Source organism: Phyllostomus hastatus, unplaced genomic scaffold (genome assembly GCF_019186645.2).
Source record: "Phyllostomus hastatus isolate PE091 unplaced genomic scaffold, TTU_PhHast_1.1 phas_scaffold_46, whole genome shotgun sequence".
NCBI lineage: Eukaryota > Metazoa > Chordata > Mammalia > Chiroptera > Phyllostomidae > Phyllostomus > Phyllostomus hastatus.
Genome location: NW_025334032.1, coordinates 21,010,765 through 21,035,183, shown reverse-complemented (window position 1 = coordinate 21,035,183; position 24,419 = coordinate 21,010,765). Strand labels below are relative to the sequence as shown.

Here is a 24,419-nt window from a genome sequence, read left to right as displayed (position 1 = left end):
CAATTGAGCCTTATAAGTCCTATGGCCACTCCCTTTATTTGATTTTAATTTTTTATATTGATTCATTCAGGACACTGTCTTGCCTTTTGAGTCTTACTCAGGATAATTTAAATGGCCTTCATCACAGCCTTATGAGCTTTTGTACCTGGGAGTAGAGAACTAACGTCCTAATATGTGTATTTAATGCCAGTAGATTCTTGGATTCAGTAACTCCACTCTTAGGGATTTGCCTTAGGGAAATCATCTGAGATACACAAAGATTTATATACAAGGTTTCTCATAGTAGAAATTGATAGCCATCTGAAGGATGTATATATACAATATCCATACCATACACAAATGAGGGTATGTATAGTAAGTGGAATATTCAGCCATTAAAAATGTTTTTGAAGAATAATAACCATTGAGGATTATTCACAATATGTTAAATAGGAAAAGCAAAGTAAAATACCTATTTTTTAAAGTATGTGCAAATACTGGAGAAAATGCTCCAAAATATTAGTATTCATGATCTTGGGAAGGTGGAATCATGAGTAGTTTTTTATTTTATACTTTCCTATATTTGTCTGGTGTTCTGAAGTAAATTCCATGTGTCTTGTCACTAGGGAAAACTCACGTTACTGTCTGAAAGGCCGTGGGCCGGCTGTGTTCTAACTGGTGGTGAGAGCACTTGGGGCTCCGCATGAGGTTTTTCTTGAACTTTGTAATAATGTAGTTCACGCATATTTTAAATATTAATTATTGCAGGAGACTAGGAAGACATCACAGCTAATCCATCATTATCCTCGAGCATCACTGCTCAAAGGGCAGAGGACAATAAATGTCCCAGAGTTTCATTAAGTTACTAAGTGTGTCATTGCAAGCTCACGGCCAACTTGGCCAAGCCTTGGGTCCTAGAACCGGGGAGGGAGAAGTCCAAGCCATGTCTGGGTCACCCTGCAGTGGTACCCACATACACAAACAAGAAGACCACTCTGCTTCCTACACACTGAAGACTATCCTTCCCTCCAAGCCTAGAGCCTCTGGTTGTGCGTGCTTTATGTGTCCTCTGATTGTGTTCCCTCTGCCTGTTCCCCGTTACCAAGCCCCTTTTTCTCTTGCCCTCCACTTACATGTTGGCATTCAGGTCCTACGCTCTATTCTTTAACTCTGCACCTTGGTGATGTGTTTGGAAAGGAGCCTTTTCAAATCACATCTGCCCATCCTTAGGTTCTGATATGCCTTGGGCCTTTGCAGAGTAAGGGTGGTCTGATAGTAGCACCATTTTTTTTTTAATTCAAGTACAGTTGTCTGCATTTACTCCCCTCACTTCCCCCCACTGATAGTAGCACCGGTCTTACTCGGATTTGAAACAGTTGTCAATTAGGACAATGTGTCAGTGGATGGAGGCCAAAAGCTTCACCTTTCCCTCTGAAGGCTCATTGATACTCTTGCTCTGGGTGAGGGACAGCAGTGCTGGACCACGGTAGGCTTTCTCCTGCCAGATTTGGGTGGTATGAAGGAGGGGAATTCTTGTGCTCTGAGGTGGTCTCTCTCCCAAGAAGAGGGGAGGAACTGACTCTAACATGCCTGGTTGATTCTCCCCAAGTGTACCAATCGTGCATTCCTTTCCTCCCGTGGAGGGACTAAGAGGGTAGAGAGAGGCCAAAGTATGACGCTAAGGGTGGTCCAGTCACTGGAAAGGAGACATTTAAGAACAAGGCACAGCTTTCACAGTGTGTGTTAAGCCATAGTCAATCTCTCCCTCCCAGAGATTCACCTTGTTCACTTAGGAAGTATATCCAAATCTTGGAGTGAGTGGAGTAGGTGCTTCATCACATCTTCCCGGTGATGTTCATGTACTTTAACTCTGCTCAGCCTTTGGACACTCCTGCTGTCTTCCCAGACAGCTGCCTCCTAAAACTCACAACTCCCAAAGCTTGTCTCCATCTGAGAAGGCTCTCCTGACCTCTAAACCTTTACTGCCAGCTGCCTGGTGGACACCTCTCTCCATAGTCTGCAGGCAGCTAAGGTTCACCATTTCCCAAACTAAACCAGCACTTTTACTGGGAATTTTGCAGCTAAATCTGTCTCTTCTTTGACAACTTCCTGACCTCCCCAAGCCATTCAGTGGCCCTCCCCCAGGGTTCCTCCCCTCTGTGGGCACATCCTTGTGGTGGCAGCAATTACACTGCCTTGTTCTTTTGTTTACTGTCTCCTCCTGCCTGTGAACTCCTGGAGGACAGTCTTTTGTCTTCCTACCTCCAGTGGTGAGGCCAGCACTTGGCACATGATAGGTACCCAATGGATGTTTGCTGAATGAATGAAAACGGGTCAGCCATCAGAGAGGGTGGGCTTGTTTGGCTTCCAAGTCATGGGGATTTCTGCATACAGATTGAGGTTCTCCTTTGGCATGCATTCATAGTTCCGTGGGGCCATCAAAGAAGCACAGACAATTCCTAGCAACTCTTTGAATTATGGTATGATTAACATTGTGATGTGACTTCACTGCGGCAATTTAGAAAGGTTCTGTAAAGGTGGTCATAATTGCAATTACACTTAACCCCACTGGGTGCCGCTGTTGCTGCCAATGAAAGATGATGGCTCGGCTGTGGGGAGGTCCCTGCCTTCTGCCCGTGAGCTCAGTCTGTCTCCTTTTGGGCTTCTCACTCCCTTCCCCAACACCTGCCTACTCATAGTTGGGAATCTTGACATTCAGCGTTTGGTTTAACCTTGGAATTTCAAGCCCCAAGGAAAGGCAAGGCAATTCTCTTACTCTGGTCCAAATCCCTGTTGCTCTTTGTTTTCTTCTGTTCCTGCCAGTGAAGATGGAGAACAGTTGATCACCCTTGTTGAGTCTGAAATTCCTTACTTAAATTCAAATTTAATTCCTAACGCTTCCTTTATAAACACAGAAGAAACCTCACCTTTCTTCCTGGGTTTCCTTTCTAAGTTCTTAATTACCTACCATTATTGCTTCTGAATCCTCCTCCCAGGCCTACCAGTCCTTTGTCTGGAGACCACAGCAGTGGACGCAGGCTGACAGCTGTCACACAGGAAGAGACTGACAGCAAGTCAGGAAACCAGGGGCCCACTCTGGCCCTGTTGCCATTTGACTGCCTCAACGTCATCTCATTCCGTGCCTTAGCTTCCCAGTGCCTGGCCGGTCCCAGGCATTTTAAAACCAGTGTTTCAAAAAGGGTTGTAGTGGGATGATGCAGTACAGGTGACCTCTTCCCTTTATCAGAGTGTGCTTCAGCTTTGTCTCACTGTCTTTTCAGTAATGAAGAATGATGCGCTACAGAAATTTTCAGGAGGGTGACAATCCAAGAACAGCTACATTTCCCCTTTAGGAGAATTTAACTATTCTGCAGGTCTCACCAAGAACATGCAGAGAACCCCTTCTCCAGTTTCTTTTAGTAATTCATCCTCAAGGGAGGGAAACCCTTGTGTATGGAGCTGTCTTCTGGGCCAGGCCTGCAGTGGTCCATTTCACTACTGCACTGTTCCCCAGAATTCCTTACAGCCCCAAGGACAGTCTCATTTGTCCCCATGTGAGGAAACTGGAGCCAATAGGGTTAAAGTAGCTGAAGTCTGAGCCCAGTTCCTCCAGACCCCAGGGATCCCTGCCTTAGGAGCGCTTCAGGCAGGGGGCAAATCTGGTCTCCCTCAGTGGGCAGGAAACGTCCTCTGCGGACGCAACCACACACACTGCTTGGTCTCCATCCAGCACCTTTTCCTGCCTCACTTGCAACTGAATAAGCTCATCGATGCCATAGATCTCTGCATGTCATCACTAGCTGAGCCGTGGAATGGTTTTATTTTTCAGTCACAGTTGACATTCAGTATTATATTAGTTTCAGGTGTACAGCATAGTGGTTAGACAATTACAGAGGGTGGGGCAAAAGTAGGTTTACAGTTGTGCATATGAAAAATACAACAATAAAAGAATAAACTGTATTGTGTAGTCACAACTGTAAACCTACTTTTGCCCCACCCTGCGTATTTGTGAAGTGATCCCCAGTAATTCAAGTACTCATCTGACACCACACGTAATTGTTACAATATTATTGACTATGTTCCCCATGCTGAACCTTACATCCCCACGACTGTTTTGTAACTACTAATCTGAACTTCTTAATCCTTTCACTTTTTCCATTAAGCCCCCAAACCTCCTCCATCAGCAACCATTAGTTTATTCTCTGCATCTATGATTATGTTTGTTTTGTTTGTTAATTTATTTTGTTCTTTAGATTTCACATATAAGTGAAACCATACAGTATTTGTATTTCTCGGTCTTACTTCAGACAATGTAACACCCTCTAGGTCCATCCACATTGTCAGAAATGCAAAGATTTAATTCTTTTTTAATGGCCAAGTAGTATTCCACTGTGTGTGTGTGTGTGTGTGTGTGTGTGTGTGTGTGTGTGCGCGCCACCACTTTTTTAAATCCACTCATCTATTGACGGTCACTTGGGTTGCTTCTGTATCTCAGCTATTGTAAATAACGCTGCAATGAACATAGGGGTGCATATACCTTTTCAAATTTAGTATCTTAGGGGCTTTTTGATATATACACAGAAATGCAATTGCTAGGTCATAGGTAGTTCTATTTTTAATTTTTTGAGCATCCTTCATTCTGTTTTCCACAGTGGCTGCACCAGGCTGCATTCCCATCTGAAGTCACTAGGGTTCCCTTTTCTCCACATCCTCAACAATGTTTGTTTGTTGATTTACTGATTCTGAGAGGTGTGAGATGACATCTCATTGTGGTTTTAGTTTGCATTTCTCTGATTAGTGACGTTGAGCATCTTTTCATGTCTACTGGCCATCTATATGTCCTCTTTGGAGAAGTGTCTATTCAGGTTCTCTGCCCATTTTTTTTTATTGTTTTTTTGGTGTTGAGTTGTATGAGTTCTTGGTGTTTTGGATTGTTTTTTTGGTGTTGAGTTGTATGAGTTCTTTATAAATTTTAGATACTAACTCCTTATCAGATATATCTTTGGTGAATATTCTTTCCCATTCAGGATTTTTTGTTTTGTTGATGGTTTCCTTTGCTGTGCAAAACCTTTTTAGTTTGATGTAGTCCCATTTGTTTGTATTTCTTTTTTTGTTTCCTTTGCCTAGGAAGATATATTAGGAAAAAAAATGTTGTTTTGAGAAATGTCAGTGTTTACTGCCTATCTTTTCTTCTAGAAGTTTTATGGTTTCAAGTCTTACATTGAAGTCTTTAATCCATTTTGAGGTTATTCTTGTATATGGTGTAAGAAGGTGATCTAGTTTCACTTTTTTCTGTATATATCTGTCCCATTTTTTTAACACAGTTTATTGAACAGACTATCTTTACCCCATTGCATGTCATTGCTTCCTTTGTCATATGTTGATTTACCATATAGGCATGGCTTTATTTCTGGGCTCTCTATTCTGTTCCATTGGTCTATGTGTCTGGTTTTATGCCAGTACCATTCTGTTTTGATTACTATAGCCTTGTAGTATATTTTGATAACAGGTAGCATGATACTTTGTTCTTCTTTCTCATGATTGCTATGACTATTTGTCTTTTGTGATTCCATATAAATTTTTGGATTATTCTAGTTGTGTGAAAAATGCCATTGGGCCAAGACCAGTGTGGCTCAGCTGGTTGGGTGTTGTCCTGCACAGCAAAAGTTTGCCAGTTTGATTTCCATTTGGGGTACATGCCTAGGTTGTGGGCTCAGTCCCTGGTCAGGGTGTGTACAAAATAAATAAATAAATAAATAAAATAAGTGGTATTTTAAAAAACACCACTGGTATTTTGATAAGGATTGCATTGAATTCATATATTGCTTTGTGTAGTGTGAGCATATTAACAATGTTAATTCTTCCTATCCATGAGTACAGCATATGCTTCCATTTATTTGTATCTCTAATCTTTCTTCAATGTCTTATAATTTTCCAAGTACAGGTCTTTTACTTCCTTGGTTAAATTTATTCCTAGGTGCTTTTTTTTTTGGATACAGTTGTAAGTGGGATTGTTTTCTTCATTTCTTTCTGATAGTTCATTATTGGTGTATAAAAATGCAACCTATCTCTGTGTATTTGGTATCCTGCTATTTAATTCACCAATTCTAATAGTTTTTTGAAGTATTTTTTATTGATTATGCTATTACAGTTTTCCCAATTTCCCCCCTTTATTCCCCCTCCACCCTGCCCCCCCCACCCTCCAGCATCTGCTCCCCTTAGTCCACATCCATGGGTTATACATATAAGTTCTTTAGTCCTCTGTTTCCTATACCATTTTTATCTTTCCCTATCTATTTTATGCCTACTAATTATGCTGCTTCTTCCCTGTACCTCCCTACCCCCACTCCTCCCTTCCCCCTCCCCACTGACCTTCCTCTGTGTGATGTCCATTTCTCTGATTCTGTTCCTGTTCTGGCTGTTTGCTTAATTTTTGTTTTTGTTGTTTTTCTTTTAGGTTCATTTGTTGATGGTTATGGGTTTGTTGTCATTTTATTGTTCATATTTTTTTATCTTTCTTCTTAGATAAGCCCCTTTAACATTTCATACGAGGGCTTGGTGATGATGAACTCCTTTAACTTGATCTTATCTGGGAAGCACTTTATCTGCCCTTCCATTCTAAATGAAAGCTTTGCTGGATAGAGCAATCTTGGATGTAGGTCCTTGTCTTTCATGACTTGGAATACTTCTTTCCAGCCCCTTCTTGCCTGTAAGGTTTCATTTGAGAAATCAGCTGACAGCCTTATGGGAATTCCTTTGTAGGTAACTGTCTCCTTTTCTCTTGTTGCTCTTAGGATTTTCTCTATGTCTTTAATCTTGGGTAACTTAATGATGATGTGCCTTGGTGTGTTCCTCTTTAGGTCCAACTTCTTTGGGACTCTGGGCTTCCTGGACTTCCTAGAAGTCTATTTCCTTCACCAGATTGGGGAAGTTCTCCTTCATTATTTGTTCAAATAAGTTTTCAATTTCTTGCTGTTGCTCTTCTCCTTCTGGCACCCCTATAATTCGGATGTTGGAATGTTTCAGGTTGTCCCAGAGAGTCCTCAGGCTCTCTTCATTTTTTTGGATTCTTGTTTCTTCATTCTGATCCAGTTGGATGTTTATTTCTTCCTTTTGTTTGAAATCGTTGCTTTGAATCCTGGTTTCCTTCTTGTCACTGTTGGTTTCCTGAATATTTTGCTTTATTTCATTTTGGGTATTTTTCATTTGTTCTTTCACTTTTTGACCAAGCTCAATCAGTTCTGTTAGCATTTTGATTACCAGGGCTTTAAATTCTCCATCAGTTAGGTTGGCAATGTCCTCATCACTTAGTTCTGAGGTATTGCTCTGTTCTTTCATTTGGGCCATATTTCTTTGTCTTGGTGCACCTGATAAGTTGTAAGGGGGCAGGGCCTTAGGTATTCCCCCAGGCAGGACAACCCTCCTTGCTGCGCTGCCTGTGGGGGAGGGGCCAGAGAGCGAGCAATGCAGCTTGCCTCCTCGTCTCTAGCGCACTTTCCAACAGACTCTTGAGTCAGACTGGAACTATCTCCCACTGTGGCAACCCCAGCCATAGCCCACAGTCAGTTCTGAGTCTCAGTTTTCCCCTTAAGTCAGTCCCTCCTGTGCAGCTCCGCTGAGCTCGGCAGTCAGCCCTGCCCCTCAGCTGCCTCACCTCGGCTTTTCTGCCTTACTAGTCTGGTTGTTCTGGCTGATTTTTTCTTTAATTCCTTGGTTGTCAGAGTTCCATGTAGTTTGATTTTTCTGGTGCTTCCGGTTGTTTATTGATTTTAGATGGGTTGTTATCCTCCTTTTGGCTGGGAGAGGAAGCAAAGGGTTTCTACCTACACCTCCATCTTGGCCAGAACTTATCAATTTTAATAGTTTTTTGATGGACTCTTTAGGGTTCTCTACAAGTAGTATTACGCCATCTGCAAGTAATGAGTTTTACTTCTTCCCTTCCAATCTGGATGCCTTTTCTTTTTCTTGTCTGACTGCTATGGCTAGGACTTACAGTGAAAGTGAACATCTGTATCTTGTTCCTGATCTTTATTATGTTGAGGTATGTTCCCTTTTTAAATAATTTATTTATAGGGGAAGGGGGGGAAAGAGAGCGGGAGAGTAACATTGACGTGAGAAACATTGATCGGTTGCCTTTCACATGTGCCCCGACCAGGGATCAAACTCGCAACCCACTCATGTGTCTTGACCAGGAATGGAACCTGCGACCTTTCCGTTTACAGGAGGATGCGCTAACCAACTAAGCCACACTGGCCAGGTTGAGGTCTGTTCCCTTTATTCCCACTTTGATGAGAGTTATTATCATAAACGGATGCTGGAGTTTGCCAGATGCTTTTTCTACATCTATTGACATGCTCATATAATTTTTATCTTTCATTTTGTTTCATGGAATGGTTTTCATTTTTATTCTACAGCTTATTCTGAGAAGACAAGGAAGACTTATTTTTTTAATTATTTTGTTGAAAATGAATAAATGTTTACGTATTTGCTCAGAAGGTCAGTCCCTTTGGAAAGGTATAAAATGAAGTAAAAGAACTTTGTTTTTGGAGCTCAGGCTCCATCTGAGAGACTGTGCTCCCTGCAGACTCTGCCACTGTGAGAGGAGCCCGGACACTGGAAGACAGCAGTCTCCAGGGAACTCCTTTGGGCTCCAAACACCTCTCTAATGCATAGCAGGGTGATCTGGTGGCAAAATCTCAGTAGGATGCCAGGGACACAGGAGCTAACCCTTGTCTAGAAGTGTTTGGATTTTGAGAGGAAGAGGCTGATTAACTCGGAGAAAAAGACTCTCAGAGGGCCCAGGCAGAAGAGCTCTCCACCAGCGTCCCCACCCTCCACCCCTCGGAGGTGACCTGTTCTCTCCCTGAACTCACCTGCCTGCCCTCACAGGGAGGGGAGGTGGGGGGAACAGTGGGCAGGCTTCTCTGCGCACTGCTGGCGACAGTCAGGTGCTTCGTCATTCGAAGACTCGGTGTGAGTGACCGTTAGCCCACTTTGCCTGCCTGGCCTCTGCCTCTGCCACCCCGCTGCTGGCGCTGTGCCGGGCTCAGGTGGCAGTCCTCCTCCCAGGACACGGCTTGCAAAAACTGCCACTATGTCGTTGCCATGCTGTTATTTTTCTTATAAATTCAGAAGAAAACTGAACTTGAATCTATGAAAACTTCTTGAATCTATGGTTTTATCGTAAATGAAGAAATGAAAGGCCTAAAATGCCATTTTAAACAATGGAAAGGGCAAATTTCTGTGTGATGAAGAGCTTTTAACATCTGGCCAGTTTTTCCCATTTCTGTTACCTTCCTGGCTCAGGAAGGAACTGGAGCTCATGACTCCTGCAGAGGCTGAAAAAGTTTCCTTCTGAAGCTCCAAGTAGTTGTCTTTTTGTTTTGTTTTTGGATGTTTGAACCAAGAAGAAAGGATGTGCATTTTCCTGCTAGGTCCTCTGCCCTGCAGTCAGGCCAGCTTTAGAATGAGAAACCCCTTCATCAGGTAGTTCATTACTGAAGGAACAATGTATGCATTTGTGAACACTGGGGATTTCTGGATGTTGAGCTGTGTGGGTCATTCTTTCCTTTTCTTGCTCAGGTATATTTTCTGCACAAACATATTAACAGTAGTCAAATAAGGGAAAGGTGATCTGAAAAATAGAGGTAACCAAATTATATAGTTTTTATGGTAGTGGAAACCCTGGACAAAAAAAACGTTATATTGGTATTTAGAAAAAACTTCAGAGGCAAACTTAAGGGGATTTTTTTATTATAAATTTAATATGGTTGATTAATGAAAAATCACAATGAAGTACCGAGAAAATGTCTGTCAATATAAAAATTTTAGCAGCATTTCCATAGTTTCAGGCTCTAACATTAGTCATACTTCCTCCCTCCCACTATCAAAAAAGAATCCAATGGGACTACAGTAGAGCATCAAGATGTTCAGCTAAGTAAAGGCCTCAAGGAAATCCTCAAATCCAGTGTATTGTCTGATATTTCAACCTCCCCCAGGCCAAATTTCTAGAGTGTTAAAGGACTCGCCTCAGTGTTTGAGACAAGAATTCCTTTCTTCCGAATGCAGGGGAGAACAGGAGTGAAAGTTAGACTGGACTTGAGACGTAGTGCGTGATTACGTGTCTTTAACATCTGTACATTCTCTACACTGACGACAGTGAACGGCCACTGCGGGGCTGACCAACATCTGGCGCGTGGCAGCAGTGGCGGGGCGGGTGGGCCGGGGGAATGGAAGGGGGACGTGCACCTGAGGGGGGATGGTGCCTCGCCACACCCACTGCTCCAGGCAGGCCAGAGCACGGTGGTCTTGCTGCAGCCCAGGTAACGGCAGGGTTCATGAGGAAGGGAGACAAACAATATGAAAATATAATACTGGCAAACTATTCCCCTGCTTCTTTGGTACTTTCCAAAATTCTCTGATCAAAAAAGTATAAGGGAAGCGCACACCATTAAAAAATTACAGTTTTAAGTATTTACAGAAGCAATTATCATATATTACAAACCAATACACAGTATATGAACAGATTCCTCAGTGAAAGCACTTGTGAACTCTGGTTCCAGTATTATGCAATAGCACTCGGACGTGCGCACACCTTCCCGGATTTGTACCATCCACCCTGTATCTCAGTCATCTTACAGTATGTTCTATGGGAAAAACAGCATCTCCCAACTAGGCTTTCCTTTTACAAGGTTCTCAAAATTTGCCACTGAAATCGCTATGTACAAAGATTTGTTGAATATTGAATTCTAGGCAATTACCTCCACTCCCATTTTGAATATATTTGAAATAATGCTACCTATTCTATGTATACAGTATATATATATTTAAGTAACTGCACCACGTTATATCACCACAATACCAGTTGAATGCACATTACTATGTACAGTAGTTAAGTTAGCTCTGGAGGATGCCTCTACCGCCTAGGTGAGCAGTGTGGTTTGGAGCCACCTGAAGGAGCATGGAGAAGCTGGTGAGAAACAGCCCGTGCGTGGGCGGGACGCGTGGACATGCGTGGCGTGCGGGCACACGCCTCCCACACATCCCCACGCCAGACTATCCCTTGTTTACCGGTTGGAAGAGGACAAATCACACATAGGGGAGGACCCCGTACATGAGGAGAGCCATGACAGCGGCGCTGAACAACCCAGCCACGGGGACGGTCACAAACCAGGCCACAAAGATGTTCCGGAAGAGGCGCCAGTCCACAGCCTTGCGGGAGCGGATCCAGCCCACGGCCACCACAGAGCCCACCTGCAGGAGCACAGACGGTTAAAGTGAGGGGAGGCCCGCAGGCTGGGAGGCACGACACCAAGTCTCCATCGGACCGGTGTGAACTGGGTCGTCTTTAAATTGCATTATAGAGTTACCAATTCTTTCCCTTAAATTTGCTGAAAGCTTCCAAAACCAAGTAGCTTTTAGGTATAATTGTTTCAGGATTATTCTATTTGGTATACAGATCTGATGCACTTCCCCACCTATATATTCTGCTCTATTTGAGTGGAACTTTAACCAGTTAAACGTCTCCTCTGCCCTCTGTACCTTATTAACTATGAATGCCCTTGTTTTAAATACTCCCCATGTAGGATATCGCTTACTATAGTATGTGAACCTGCTTGATCACATAATGAAATGGCAATTATATATTCTTCTCTTAGAATAACAGCATCACAACATGTTGGAGCTGCAGAAGACCTCTGAGAATATGAGACCGGGTGGCTCATGTTACAGAGGACAAAACCGAGCCCTCGACGGCTCAGGGGCACCAGCAGATACTGCGGATCACGGCAAACTGAGGACCAGAACTCAGGCCTCTTGACTTTAAACTGGGTTTCTCCATTTTCTCAAACTGCCTTGCAGTTCTTGCACTTGAGCTAATTTTTAAAAATAAAATAAAATGGAGCATAAACATTACTGAATCTCACTGTCGATCAAGCCTCACAGAGTCATGACAGAGATACTTGAAAATCAGAATATTAATACTAATTCAAATATTTTTCTATAAATGAACTTTCACTCCATTTTACGGTTTGTTGAAAGTCTAAAAAGGAAAAAAAAAGACACCTTAAGTGTCCTAAAAGTCCTAAGAAAGTGCAGTGCCTGTAATGTCTCGCACCTCACTCAGGCTCCGGGGAAGCTCAGGGAGTTTAGCAGGGGCCGGTGGCCACTCTCGCAGAGCTCCGTCAAGGAGGCCCGTCGCTGCTGACGCCTGCAGCCTGCAGAACCAGCAGTGGCCGTGAGACTCACACAGCGACCGTGGTCTGACCACGGAATAAATACAGCCCAACACTTTAAACTGCTCGTGGAAGTAAACAAGAACGCCGAAAACACATTGTATTTAAAGGCAGGTACTTAATTGGACATTTTGTTGACCCTCTAGCTTCTGAGATTCGACTCTTCCTGTCACTTGAGGTCTCCCCAGAACGTGCGGGCGGCGCGCTCCGGTCGCTCAGGGCGACCTCGGTTAAGGAGCGCGCACTCAGGTTTCCGTTCCACCTACTCCCCTTCCTTTCGCAGAACACTCTTCTCCCTGTTATCGTTTTATTTTGTAATTATATTTTTTCTATTGCCATTTATCCCTCTCGTGCCCTCTTCTACCTCTACTCACCCCCCTATCCCAGAACACTTTTTTAAAGCATAAAGGTAATACACTATAATAATATTAGGACAAGTTTATGTGATAGGAGATATGGACAATTAGCCAGAACCCAACTACTGTTATATTTATCTATTCCTTTCTAGTATTTTTATAAAAATACCTTTATTTGTAAATAATAGGGTGTGCTACCATTTCCTTTCTTTACAAAGCTTACGGGCGTCTTCCCGCAGCACTCACAGCCATTATGATCAGCATGCGCGTTAGGTGGGCGCACCTGCACTCATCTAACCATTTCCACTGCGCTTCCCGTTTCTCCCTATTACAAACAGTTTCATGACTAACATGTTCAGTCGCGTAGCTCACAGATAGGCTTCAAAAAATGTGCCTTGAAATGGATTACTTGTTAAAGGGGGCATTTTAAAAACACCTTGAAATAATATGAAACTTAGAGAAAAGCTGCAAGAACTTCCATACACCCTTTACCAAAATTCACCAGTTTTTAACATTTTGCCACAGCCTATAAAGAAATATTTTCATACCATTAAAGTAGCTGCCTCTCATCAAACTCCTCTCCCATTCTGCTAAAGACTTAGCACCGAGACCTTTACTGCATTGGTTGCAAGATGAGCCACCAATGCCTCACCCAGCATGTCTCTTCGAGGACGACCTCTTTGTTTCCTAGTCCATTCTAGGGCCTCAATGCCTTCTGGCAAATAGTTGTACAAACAGATACAAGGTCATCCATAATCTTTTCTTTTTAGATCATTTTATGTTCTTGCTAATTTAACCTAGCAAATTAAGGTTCATTTTGTAAAGTTGTAAAAACCAAATTCGGCTGAGGCTGTGTTAGAGGAGAACTGGCACTTCCCACCCAATCCCAGCGTGTCTCTCACACACACACACACACACACACACACACACACACGACGTCGTCCTCCCTGTGTTCTCACCTCCCCCCGAGGAAGCCAAGTGTTCCCAGCCTAAGGTCATCATCAGGCACTGACAGCAACAGAGTTACTGGGAAGTAGGGGGACCAGAGGGCAAGAATTAGAAAATTAAAATAGAAATTAGAACCCTAAAACTTTAAATCAGTAGTGTTTCCAATAAGCTATTCCAGATCCAAAGGCAGATTGAGTAACCACCTGTATCACCGACAGAGATGAACAATGTGGTTAATTCCCAGAAAAGAATAATCCCAAACCACCCGATATGGAATTAGAACATTCTGGATAACCCCACTCTGACGTCCTATTAAAGAGCTCACAGAGGACCATCTGTATTGAATACTGGTACCCTTAGAAGGAAACATGAGTAAATGACATCTACCCAGATAAGTTAAAGAACCTCATTGTACATAATAGTTTCCACCTTTCTTTCCTGCCAAGTTCCCAACGTTTACCCACCTTCTAACGGAAACTATTGCTGTCAGTGCCTAACAAGTAGGTGGGAAAGGAAGCAGAGAGGCAGAAAAATCAAACACAGGGCCTAATTATCTGGAAAACCTGATGGGATTGTTACAATTCTATGTGGACATTGACAATCTGAATGTTTCCAGATTCACAGGTTCGCTCACATAGGGCCTCATTCCTAACACCATCCCATGTCTCCCGCATTTGCCATCTGGGGGCTGCTGAGAGCAGATGGACAACGGGTACAATGGTGTGTCACGGGGGGATGGCACCTGTGAACTCTTCCTAGCACTCCGGTCATCTGGACTTGGAGAAGCATCTTGGTCCACTGCCTGCCCCTGAGAGCCAGGGCCCCGGCCTCTCACTGCTGTAGTGACTGGCTCTGGGCTTTGTCCAGAGGTCCGTGTCAGTGACACTGGACAAACAGACTGGAATGCAAGCTGAGCTCTGTCTTGAGCCCCATTGATGGGTGACACCCACTGTGATCCCATGTTAAGGTAACTTGTTTTAGTGACAATGAGCTATTCTAACACTGGTCTGCAGCTCTAAGGACACAAAACCTATCACATGATTCACATAGCTCTTTTAGGGTGGCGATAACACATTGATTCACTAAGGTCCTGTACAAACTGGATATAAATCCTTAGTAGCACCTCCTTACTTTAGTATGAATAAAAATACTGGGGAAATGACATTTAAAGATAACTACATAAGAATGTAGTTTTTATAGGTATTTTATACTTCTAATTTTTATCATATTGCATTATAGAATTTAGTGTTATTAGCAAAATTAGCAGTCTTGGTTATAACACTTCACTCTATAGAGCAGTATAGGTTAGCTTACGAATATAGTTTGGTAAGTAACAATAACAATGAAGAAAAACCAAACTTGGGCTGTTTTTTCCTGAGATCTTTCAACTGGTATAAAATTATTTGCCTTCATCCTGGCTGGTGTTGCTCAGTGGACTGAGCACCAGCCTGTGAACCAAAGGGTCACTGGTTAAGTTCCCAGGTCAAGGCACATACCTGGGTTGTGGGCCAGGTCCCCAGTTGGGGGCATGTGAGAGGCAACCACACACTGATGTTTCTCTCCCTCTCTTTGTCCCTTTCTTTTCCTCTTTAAAAAATAAATAAAATCTTTTAAAAAACAGTTTGCCTTCACTAGACTTCCTCAAATGCAGGGCTAATCATTAAAAAAGACAGTGTAATGCTTATTTTCAAGCAGCCCAAAAGACTATTTATGCCTACAGAAAAGTTCAAGCCCCGTTTCCTGGGGAAAGAATATATTTAGTAACACGCATTTCCTCTGGGCTCCCACGCATCACAGTGAATTGAAGCTGAGGTGGAGTGAGGAGGAAGATAACTCGCTGTTCACTCCACGTGGTGGTGTTTGACATGCTTCAGTGAACACGTGCTCTTTTGGGATTTTTAAATAACCGCCGTTAGAAAAGTAACAACAGCTGGAGTACGGCAAGGGACACCACCTGCCTTTCCCGCCTCCCTCCTCTATACTGGAGAGGCGGGTGGGCAGAGCGCTGGAGAGCAGGCGCTGGGCTGCTCACTGATTGTGTCAACATGCTGGACCAGTGGGTTAACCTCTCACGCTTCGGTAACACAGGGGCAACATGAGCACTCGCCTCCAAAGGTCTGAGGGAGCACTGAACAATTATTCACGGCGCACCTAAAATGGTGCCCAGCAGAGTAACTGCCCCACGCATCTTAGTTGTGACTGGTTACCACGATTATGATTATGATGACCAGGAGGTACACAGCAGGAGGTGATGGTCTGATGGCTCTATCACTTGCTGAATGCATGACCTTGGGAAAGTGACTGAACTCGGGGAGCCTCCGTTTTCTTGTCTGTGAATTGGGAATGCCAAGACCAACTTCAAAGGGTGGCCGTGGGGACTAAATGACATTTTGTACATACAGGGGTGGGCAAAAGGAGGCTTACAGATGTGAGCACACATAGCAGAGTTTATTTTGTATTATTTATTTACTATTTATTATATTATTTATTTGTATTATTGTCCTTCTTACTGTTGTTATTATTTCACGTCCTTACTTATGATGTATCTTTTAAGTAATGATGGCTGGTAATTTACCTACTTTTGCCCATCCCCATATAAAGCACTAAACACAGTGCCTGGCACATTTGGTATAGACTCAGTCAGTGGAAGTAATTTTTACAGTGAAATTAGTGGAAGCTGAAGTTATTCTATATTTGTTAGCAAAACAGAAGGAAAGAGGAAAACAAAACACAATGAAAACCCCTCCAATGAAGCTGATTCCACGTGCTGTAGCGCTCCAGCTTGCTCAGCTGGCCCACTACAAGTACCCCCACAAACGCTGCCTGGCCTTCGTATCTGAAGCACAGAGTCCTTCGCATTTGCTTATGAACGTGCTGGTTGGAGTTTTTAAATTGTGTGTAAATGTAGTTGATGGTTGGTTGGTCACTGGTGTTTAAAACAGTACCTCCCACACAGCAGGTACAAAGGAGTTCTACTTTAAAAATAAGATTTTATTTATTTTTAGAGAGAGGGGAAGGAGGGAGAGAGAGAAACATCAATGTGTGGTTGCCTCTCACATGCCTCCAACTGGGGACCCAGGCATGTGCCCTGCCTGGGAATTGAACCAGTGACCCTTTAGTTCGAAGGCTGGTACTCAATCCACTGAGCCACACCAGCCAGGGCCAAAGGAGATTTTCTTGTATGATACATGCGGGGAAAAAAAAATCTGCAGGTGACTTTTGCTTTGTTGAAGTTAGGGACTATTTTTGTCTATAGGTGACCCATTATGAGATGTTTCAGAATTTTCCAGATCTGGGTTATTAGACCTGGGTTCTAGTCCTGGCTCCACCATGAGTGACCGTGGATAACTGCCTTACACTCACAAAAGCCCTCTCCTCTTCATTATCTTTAAGTTTCCTTACAGCTCCAACATTCCACCCTGCAGCAAGGAATTCCGTCTTGCACAGCCCTGAGGTTTAGAGCCCCTGGCAGTGAGCAGCATTACGCATTAACCCTCATTTGGATTTACTCGAAGGCAGTACAGGCACTCTGACCATCATATAAGGAAAAAGAACTGAAACGACCATGTCTTACAATTCCACTGAGATGGTTCTGCTTATCTCTAGCTCCACCGTCAACTCCCACTCCCTTGCACTGGGCTGGAACTGAGTGGCATGCCCCCATTTGAGCCTACGAATGCAGTTAGCGCACACATGACTTCAGTGCACAATCCACTGTGGAAACGATGAGGAGAAACAGGACACATGGACAGTGTGAAGCATGCATCAAAGGAGGGGAAGCGCTGCCAGGCATGCACAGAAACGCCAAGTCCTCATGACCACAGGCGTCGCACTTCGAGTGGCGAGGGCGAGGAGGGCAGTCCGAGAAAAGCAAACGCCCCCACGTCCAACAATGCTGACTGAGCACTCCCAGCAAACCGGGAGGTGATGTTTTTCACTAACTAACAACAACACGGAGAGTGCGACAAGCTCTTCCCAGAGTCCCTGGGTGACTGTGGACCTGTCCCGGCTGCCTGGAGGAAGGACGACAGGGCAGGGGCCTACCTTGCAGTGCGTGGTGCTGACGGGAAGCCCCACGTTGGAGGCGATCACCACCGTGAACGCGGAGGCCAGTTCGATGGTGAAGCCGCTGTGGGGGAGACAGGAGACACATCACAGGCGCCCTTTGTATCGGCCCCACGGACACCCCAGGGCTGCCAAAGTCTCCCCAGAACCTCCTCTGAATTGACTGGCAGCCTCTGGCAGGGCCAGATGATGCGAACAGAACAAGAAACTGCTGTACAATGACAACGATTCACACCAAGGCTCTGCATTGCACTGTTTACAGCCCCAAAGAGCCTTATTTTTCTGGAATGTTTTCAAAACCCACACACTGCTGTAAGTGGGTCAGAAATTCCTGCTGTGTAAAAAATGGTCACTTTTCATTTTTAAAGTGGCATACAAAAAACTATACTCTCATTTTTAAAATGTGTTCTTACTACCAAAAAGTGAATTTTCTCAGATTACTAATTTTTTGTGAAGTCAATTTTATAAAAGAATTATTAAAATTAATGTCAAGAGGGGAAAAGGTTACAATAGGTAGTTCCAACTTCTCGTTGTATCCTTCTAAAATTCTCCCGTGAGTCTGTTATTTAACCCCCAATCTACCTAAAGACCAGAAAAAAAGGACAACAGGACTGCGGCAACCACGTGAGTGGGACCCCACCTCAGAGGGCAGCGGCTGCCAGAGCAAGGACTGCCCAGGAGCCCCAGAGGGGTGGCTGGTGAGAGCTGCTTCCCTCCAGCAGGTGGAGCTGGTGTGGCAGGAATCTTCGGGAAAGGCACACCCTTGCTCCCCACTTGCTCTCAGGAGCTCACGCTGGGCAAGACCACCAGTGGGAGAAGATGGGGGGCTGCCAGGTGGTTCTTTTTCTCTTCCCTCCTGCTCTGCTTCAGCTTCCCCTTCCTTCCATGTTCCCACCCTCTAGTTTTATCTCACTTATCTCAGTGCCACAGTGGACAGGGGGCCCAAGAGTGCCCGAGGGAGGGCCATGATGGGTGGCCAGCGAAGGTGGGGTTTGCCCACCCTCTGCCCCTCCTCACTGCGCCTCCAGCTGCAGAGTGGCTGTGCTGAGGGGCGGGGGCATGACAGCAGCATGAGAGGGCTCAGACTTCTTGACTCTGCACGGCCTCCAAGGGCCGGCTCTGCCAGTCCAGCCTGCATTCCCTGGCTTACCTGGATGGCGTGATAGGAGTGAGGTCCTTCCCCATGGTCTGGATCACTCTTCGGCCCCACACCCAGAGCCCTGTGCAAATCCCGACTCCTCCGTAAAACAGCAGCCAGACAGGCGTGGATGCTTCTTGCAGGACTGCACCTTGTTCGTAAATCAGCCACAAAGCTACCAGGGGACCGATGGCATTACTGGGAGGATGAATAAAGTAGATGAGTTACACAAACACTGTATGGACAGACAGACAGACGGCACTGCACACAAATGCAGTGACTTCTCAGTCTTGAGAACAGCCCTTCTCACTGTAGCTGTGGCTTGCCTATGGAATCTAGTGGTAACGAAAAAGATTTATTAATTTTTTCGTTGTGGTAAAAAAATAACAGAAAACTTACCATTTAGCCATTTTTAAGTGTACAGTTCAGTAGTGTCAAGTATATTCACATTATTGTAAAATAGCACTCCAGAACTTTTTCATTCTGTGAAGCTGAAACTCTACAGCCATTAAACGATAATTCCCTTTCCCCCTGCCCCCTGCCCCCAGCCCCTGGAAACCACCACCTTGCTCTCTGTTGCTATGAACTTGATCACTCCAGGTACCTCATATAAGTGGAATTACACAGTATCTGCCTTTTGAGACTGGCTTATTTCACATAGCATAATGTTCTCAAGATTCATCCACGTTGTAGCATGCGTTAGAATTTCCTTCCTTACTTTAAGGCTGAATATTCCACTGTGTGCACACACCACACCTTCTTGATTCACTGACGGACACGCGCTGACGGACATTCCACCTCTTGGCTACTGTGAATAATGTTGCAATAAACATGGGTGTACAAATATGGGTCTCTTCGAGTCCCTGCTTTCGATTCCTTTGGGTAAACAACCAGAAGAGGGACTGCCGGATCATAAGGTAGATGCAACCTGCAACCTTGGTATGTCGGGATATCCTTCTAACCAACTGAGCTCCCCGCCCAGGGCCTATAGTAGCCACCTTGACGCACATGGGACTTATTATGGTAGCTTTTTAGAGATATTGTCCTGAAAAATCACAAGAAGTGGACACACAAATCAAGTTCTTTCTACTCCTTTTTTTCCCTCTCTGTTTCCTTCCATTTTCACTGCCAGCACTGCCACTAAGATTAGCTACCAGTAATGGCCAGCCATGTCGAGTGTGGCCACGGTAGGGCCACGGTGGGGCCACGAACATTGCGCTAGTCCTCACACCACCCTGCAAACTAGGCACTGTCACTCCACTTCACCGACAAAGAACCGGACGCTGAAGTCGCGTCACCAACAGGAGGCAGGATTGAGGCAGGAGCTCGGGAGCGACCCAGGGGCTCATGTCCTTTCCCTGAGCCTGCACCCATCTCTCAGGCCCTGGGCAGCTTCGCACTGCCTTTTTGGGGAGAAACTACAGCTGTCTTTTTTCTTTTCCAAATTTGTAATAAGATGTTATTCATTTAGAGCAATTTAAGGTTCACAACAAAACCGAAGTGAGGTGCAGAGATTTCCCATATAATCCCCGCTCCCACGCAGGCACAGCCTCCCTCATCATCAACATCCCCGAGATGGGAAGAATGGACAACGTGACAGTATTGAGTTTTCCTTGCCTTGAACATGAAAAATCTCTCCATTCATTTAGTTCTTTGATTTTGTTCATCAGTTTGGTAGTTTTCCACATGTAGATAGATCCTTACATATTTTGTTCGATTTATACCTAAGTATTTCATTTTGAGGGATGCTAATGTAAATAATATTGTGTTGTATTTTTTATTTATTATTTTCAGGACACAGAGTTTCCTTTAAATATTTTTTGCGGGGGGAGGGAGACCACACCTCAACTCAATTAACAGAAACATTTTTAACGGTGCAGAGTCTTTCATTCTTTTTACACTTATCTTGCTATGATTTCATCAGGAATGGGTTCCGGCAGCTCGGGCTCCTTTCCACGGGTTCTCACAAAGGGCGTTTCTCTGGGTGGAGCAGGCTGACACTTCAGCGGAACCCAGGTACCCTTCTCTTTGGCTTTCTTCTTTTCCTGATCATTTTCCTTCACACGTTTCAGGCAGCTATCTCGGTTCTTAGAGCGCTTAATATGCTCAACATGCACATTAGTTCTCGTGGCAAGAATCTTGCCCTTGTTTGTCGACAACAGTGCCCGCCGCACGCTGGGTGACACGGTGGACCCTTCCAGTTTTGCCAGGGGAACATTTGTGGGGCACTTTTTTTTCAATGTAATCTTTATTATATATTTTTCCAAGACCATTTAGTCCCCTTATACCTCCCTTCACCCCAGGGGGCATTCCTTTTTGAACAGTGCCCCTTCCCCCGATGTCTACAATATCACATTTCTTGTAGATCTGCAGGTATGTGGGTGGCCAAAGGAACAACTCCACGTTTTCCAAAAGGCCTAGAGAACATAATGGGTGCCTCCCCTTTTCCTTTGTGTTAGTCATTTTGGTGAATTACTGAAAGATGGCAGTTGTGGCTGAAAAGCAGCAGTATTGTGTTTTAAATTTCAAATTCTACCTGTTCGTTGTTGACATGTGCAGAAGTGACTTTTCTATATTAATCTTATATCCTGCACCCTTGTTATAATTGCTTCTTAGTTCCAGAAGGTTTTGATTCTTTCAGATTCTCTACATAGACAATCATGTCATCTGCGAACAAAGACAGTTTTATTTCTTCCTTCCTTATCAGTGTACCTCTTACTTCCTTTTCTTGTCCTATTGCATTAGCTAGAACTTCAGTAAGGTGTTGAAAAGGAGTGATAAAAAGGGACATCCTTGACTGGCTCCTGATCCTAGTGGGCAAGCCGAGTTTCTCATCATTAAATATGATGTTAGTTGTAGGTTTTTTGGAGATATTCTTTATCAAGTTGAGGTTGTTCCCCTCTATTTCTAGTTTATTGAAAGTTTTTTTTAAAATAAAAATAGGTGGTAGATTTTGTTAAATGCCTTTTTTTAAAATCTACTGACATGATCATGTGACTTTTCTTGTTTTACATTTGATGGATGACATTAATTCAATTTTGTATGTTGAACCAGCCTTGCATACCTGGGATAAATTTCACTTGGTTGTGCTGTATAATTATTTTATACTCTGTTGGATTCACTTTCCTAATACTCTGTTGAGGACTTTTACATCTATGTGCATGAGAGATACTGTTCTATAGTTTTCCTTTAATATCTTTGTCTCGTTTTGGTAATAGGATAGCATTGGCCTTATAACTGTGTAAGTTAGGAAACTGAGTTAGGAAGCAGTCTCTGTGCATCTATCCTCTGCATGAGATTGCAGGGAATTGGTATATTGTCTTCTAAAATGTTGGTAGAATTCATAAGTTAACTTTGGTGCTTTCTGTTTTAGAAGACTATTAATTATTGATTCAATTTCTTTAATAGATATAGGCCTATTCAGATGGTCTATTTCTTCTTGTGTGAGCTTTGACAGATTGCTTAATACAAGGAATTGGTCCAATGTCATCTTCATCATCAAATGTGTGGGCATGGGGTACTGCTTTATCTTTTTAATGTCCACAGGATCTAGAGTGATGTCTCTTCTTTCATTCCTGTTACTAGTAACTTGTGATCTTGCTCTATTGTTTCTCATTTAGCCTGGTTAGAAGCTTATCAACTTTATTGCTCTTTAAAAAAATCTGTGGTTTCATTGATTTTTCTCTATAGATTTCCTGATTTCAATTTCATTGATTTCTGCTCTTACTATTTCTTTTATTCTTCTTAATTTGAATTTAATTGGCTCCTTTTTTTCTAGTTTCCTAGGATGACTATTTAGATTATGGATTTTTTTATTCTTTCCTAATAAATGTATTCACGCTATATGCTGTCCCCTAAGCCTGTTTTGCTGTATCCCACAAATATTTGTTTTTATTTCCATTTAGTTTAAAATATTCAAAAATTTCTCAATATTTCTTCTTTGATCCATGTGTTATTTACATGTGTTATGTAATTGCCACATATTTGCAATTTTCCAATGATCTATCTTTCATTGATTTGTGGCTTAATTTCATTGTGGTCTGACAGCAGACATTGTATTAGTTCTATTCTTTTCAACGCATTCAGGTATTTTTTATGGTCTATTTTGCTGACTGTTTCATGCAAGCTTGAGAAGAATGTGAATTCTCCTGTTGTTGAAATCTATAAAAGTAAATAATATACAGTTGACTGACGGCGTTGTTGAGTTCAACTACATCCTTACTGACACCCTGACTGCTGGATCTGTCCCTGTCTGCTCTGTCCAAAATTAATATCGTTAGCAACTTCCGCTTTTTTTCTTATTAATGTTAGCCTATTTTCCTTCTTCCACTTACTTTTAACTTCCATGTGTCTTTAAAGTGGGTTTCTTATAGGCAACATACAGTTAGGTCTTGGTTTTTGATCCAGTCTGACAATCTCGTCTTTTAGCTGGTACATGTAGACTGACATCCGAAGTGATTTTGACAGACTTGGATTAATATCTATCATATTTATTACTTTTTTCTACTTGTTACCCTTGTTCTTTGTTCTATTTTGTCTTAACTGAATATTTTTCATGATTCTTTTTTCTCTCCTTTCTTAGTGTATCAGTTGTTCTTTTTTAACTATTTCTAGCCCTGGGTCCCCCTGGAGTCTTTAAACTCTCAGACTCGTCTCCACTGCGCCTGTGGGAATTCCTGTTAGCGTTCGGGTTTTCCTGTGCGCACTGGTTCCCACAGCAGTCCCCGCTCAGGAGCCTCTCCTCTGTGACTCTCTGGAGTTGAAAGTATCTCCAATCTTGGGGGCAGGGGTTTGCCCTGTGTCCTCCTCTCTCTTCTGGGCCCAAAAAACAGTTGTTGATGTTTCAGTCTGTCCAGGTTTTCACTTGTTTTTAGGATGCAGCAACAACTCCCAAGCTCCTTCCATGCAGAACTACACACGGGCTCCAATGGCTTCCGCAGCCCCAGTCTCCTCCTCCAGTCCCAGTCTGGGCTCCGAGTAGACAGAATGTGGGTGGGGAGTCACACGGGACTCGCTCTCAAGCCCCGCCTCTCTCTGGCTGTGTTACCCCGGGCAAGAACTGCCACATTTCTGAGATTCCAATTCCCTGTCTTTGACGATACCACTGATAACCTCTGATCCCTGGAGAAGGATCAGAATGAGTTACAAATGGCTCGGCTCTGAGGCCGGGTAGAAACCTAGTAACATGTGCTGGAGGAATACAGGCCCCTCTTCACTGTCACGGTATTGCTTCTAGAACACTGCTGTTATCAGACCACATCCCTATGCGAAAGCCTCAACACCAGCCCCAAACGTTTGGTAAGCAAGTGCTCTCAACTCTGGTCAGCTGTAGGAGGTACCTCCTAAACTCTTCCTTTGGCCTGGAAATACTGTTTTGGGGTGGTTTTTACTTTCCCACCTACACGTATTTTTATCTCCCTAACTGGAATTTAACCTCCTGAAGGCCGGGGACCCAACTCACAACACGCCCTCAGTAGCAGGCCTTCAGTAAAGAATGCCTGATACAGAGGAGGAGGAAGGGGGTGGGCCTGGGGACAGGCAGTCAAAAATGAAGGCAGGACCAAACACGGCGCCTTAAAGGAAACAACACAGCAAGACCTGTCTAACACTGAGCAGAACAAAAGGTGTCCGGGCTTCTTGTCTGGTGGAAAGGCTCCTTAAAAAAAGACCAGAATGCACTCGCATGTGGACAGGCAGTGT

At 43.7% G+C, this 24,419-nt stretch overlaps 1 protein-coding gene across 4 annotated transcripts in view; it reads right to left on the bottom strand.

The window, feature by feature from the left end:
* Positions 1-9,715: 9,715 nt before the first annotated feature.
* The window catches only part of SLC20A2 (solute carrier family 20 member 2), a 98,564-nt gene continuing 83,860 nt past the window's right edge, over positions 9,716-24,419 (bottom strand). For all 4 annotated transcript variants that reach the window (XM_045821893.1, XM_045821892.1, XM_045821896.1 and 1 more), the window contains 3 exons: positions 18,732-18,917; positions 17,561-17,645; positions 9,716-11,232 (listed from right to left, as the gene is read on the bottom strand). In XM_045821893.1, the coding sequence (XP_045677849.1) occupies positions 11,068-11,232; positions 17,561-17,645; positions 18,732-18,917 (436 nt within the window). In that variant the 3' untranslated portion in view covers positions 9,716-11,067. The remainder of the gene's footprint in view (positions 11,233-17,560; positions 17,646-18,731; positions 18,918-24,419) is intronic.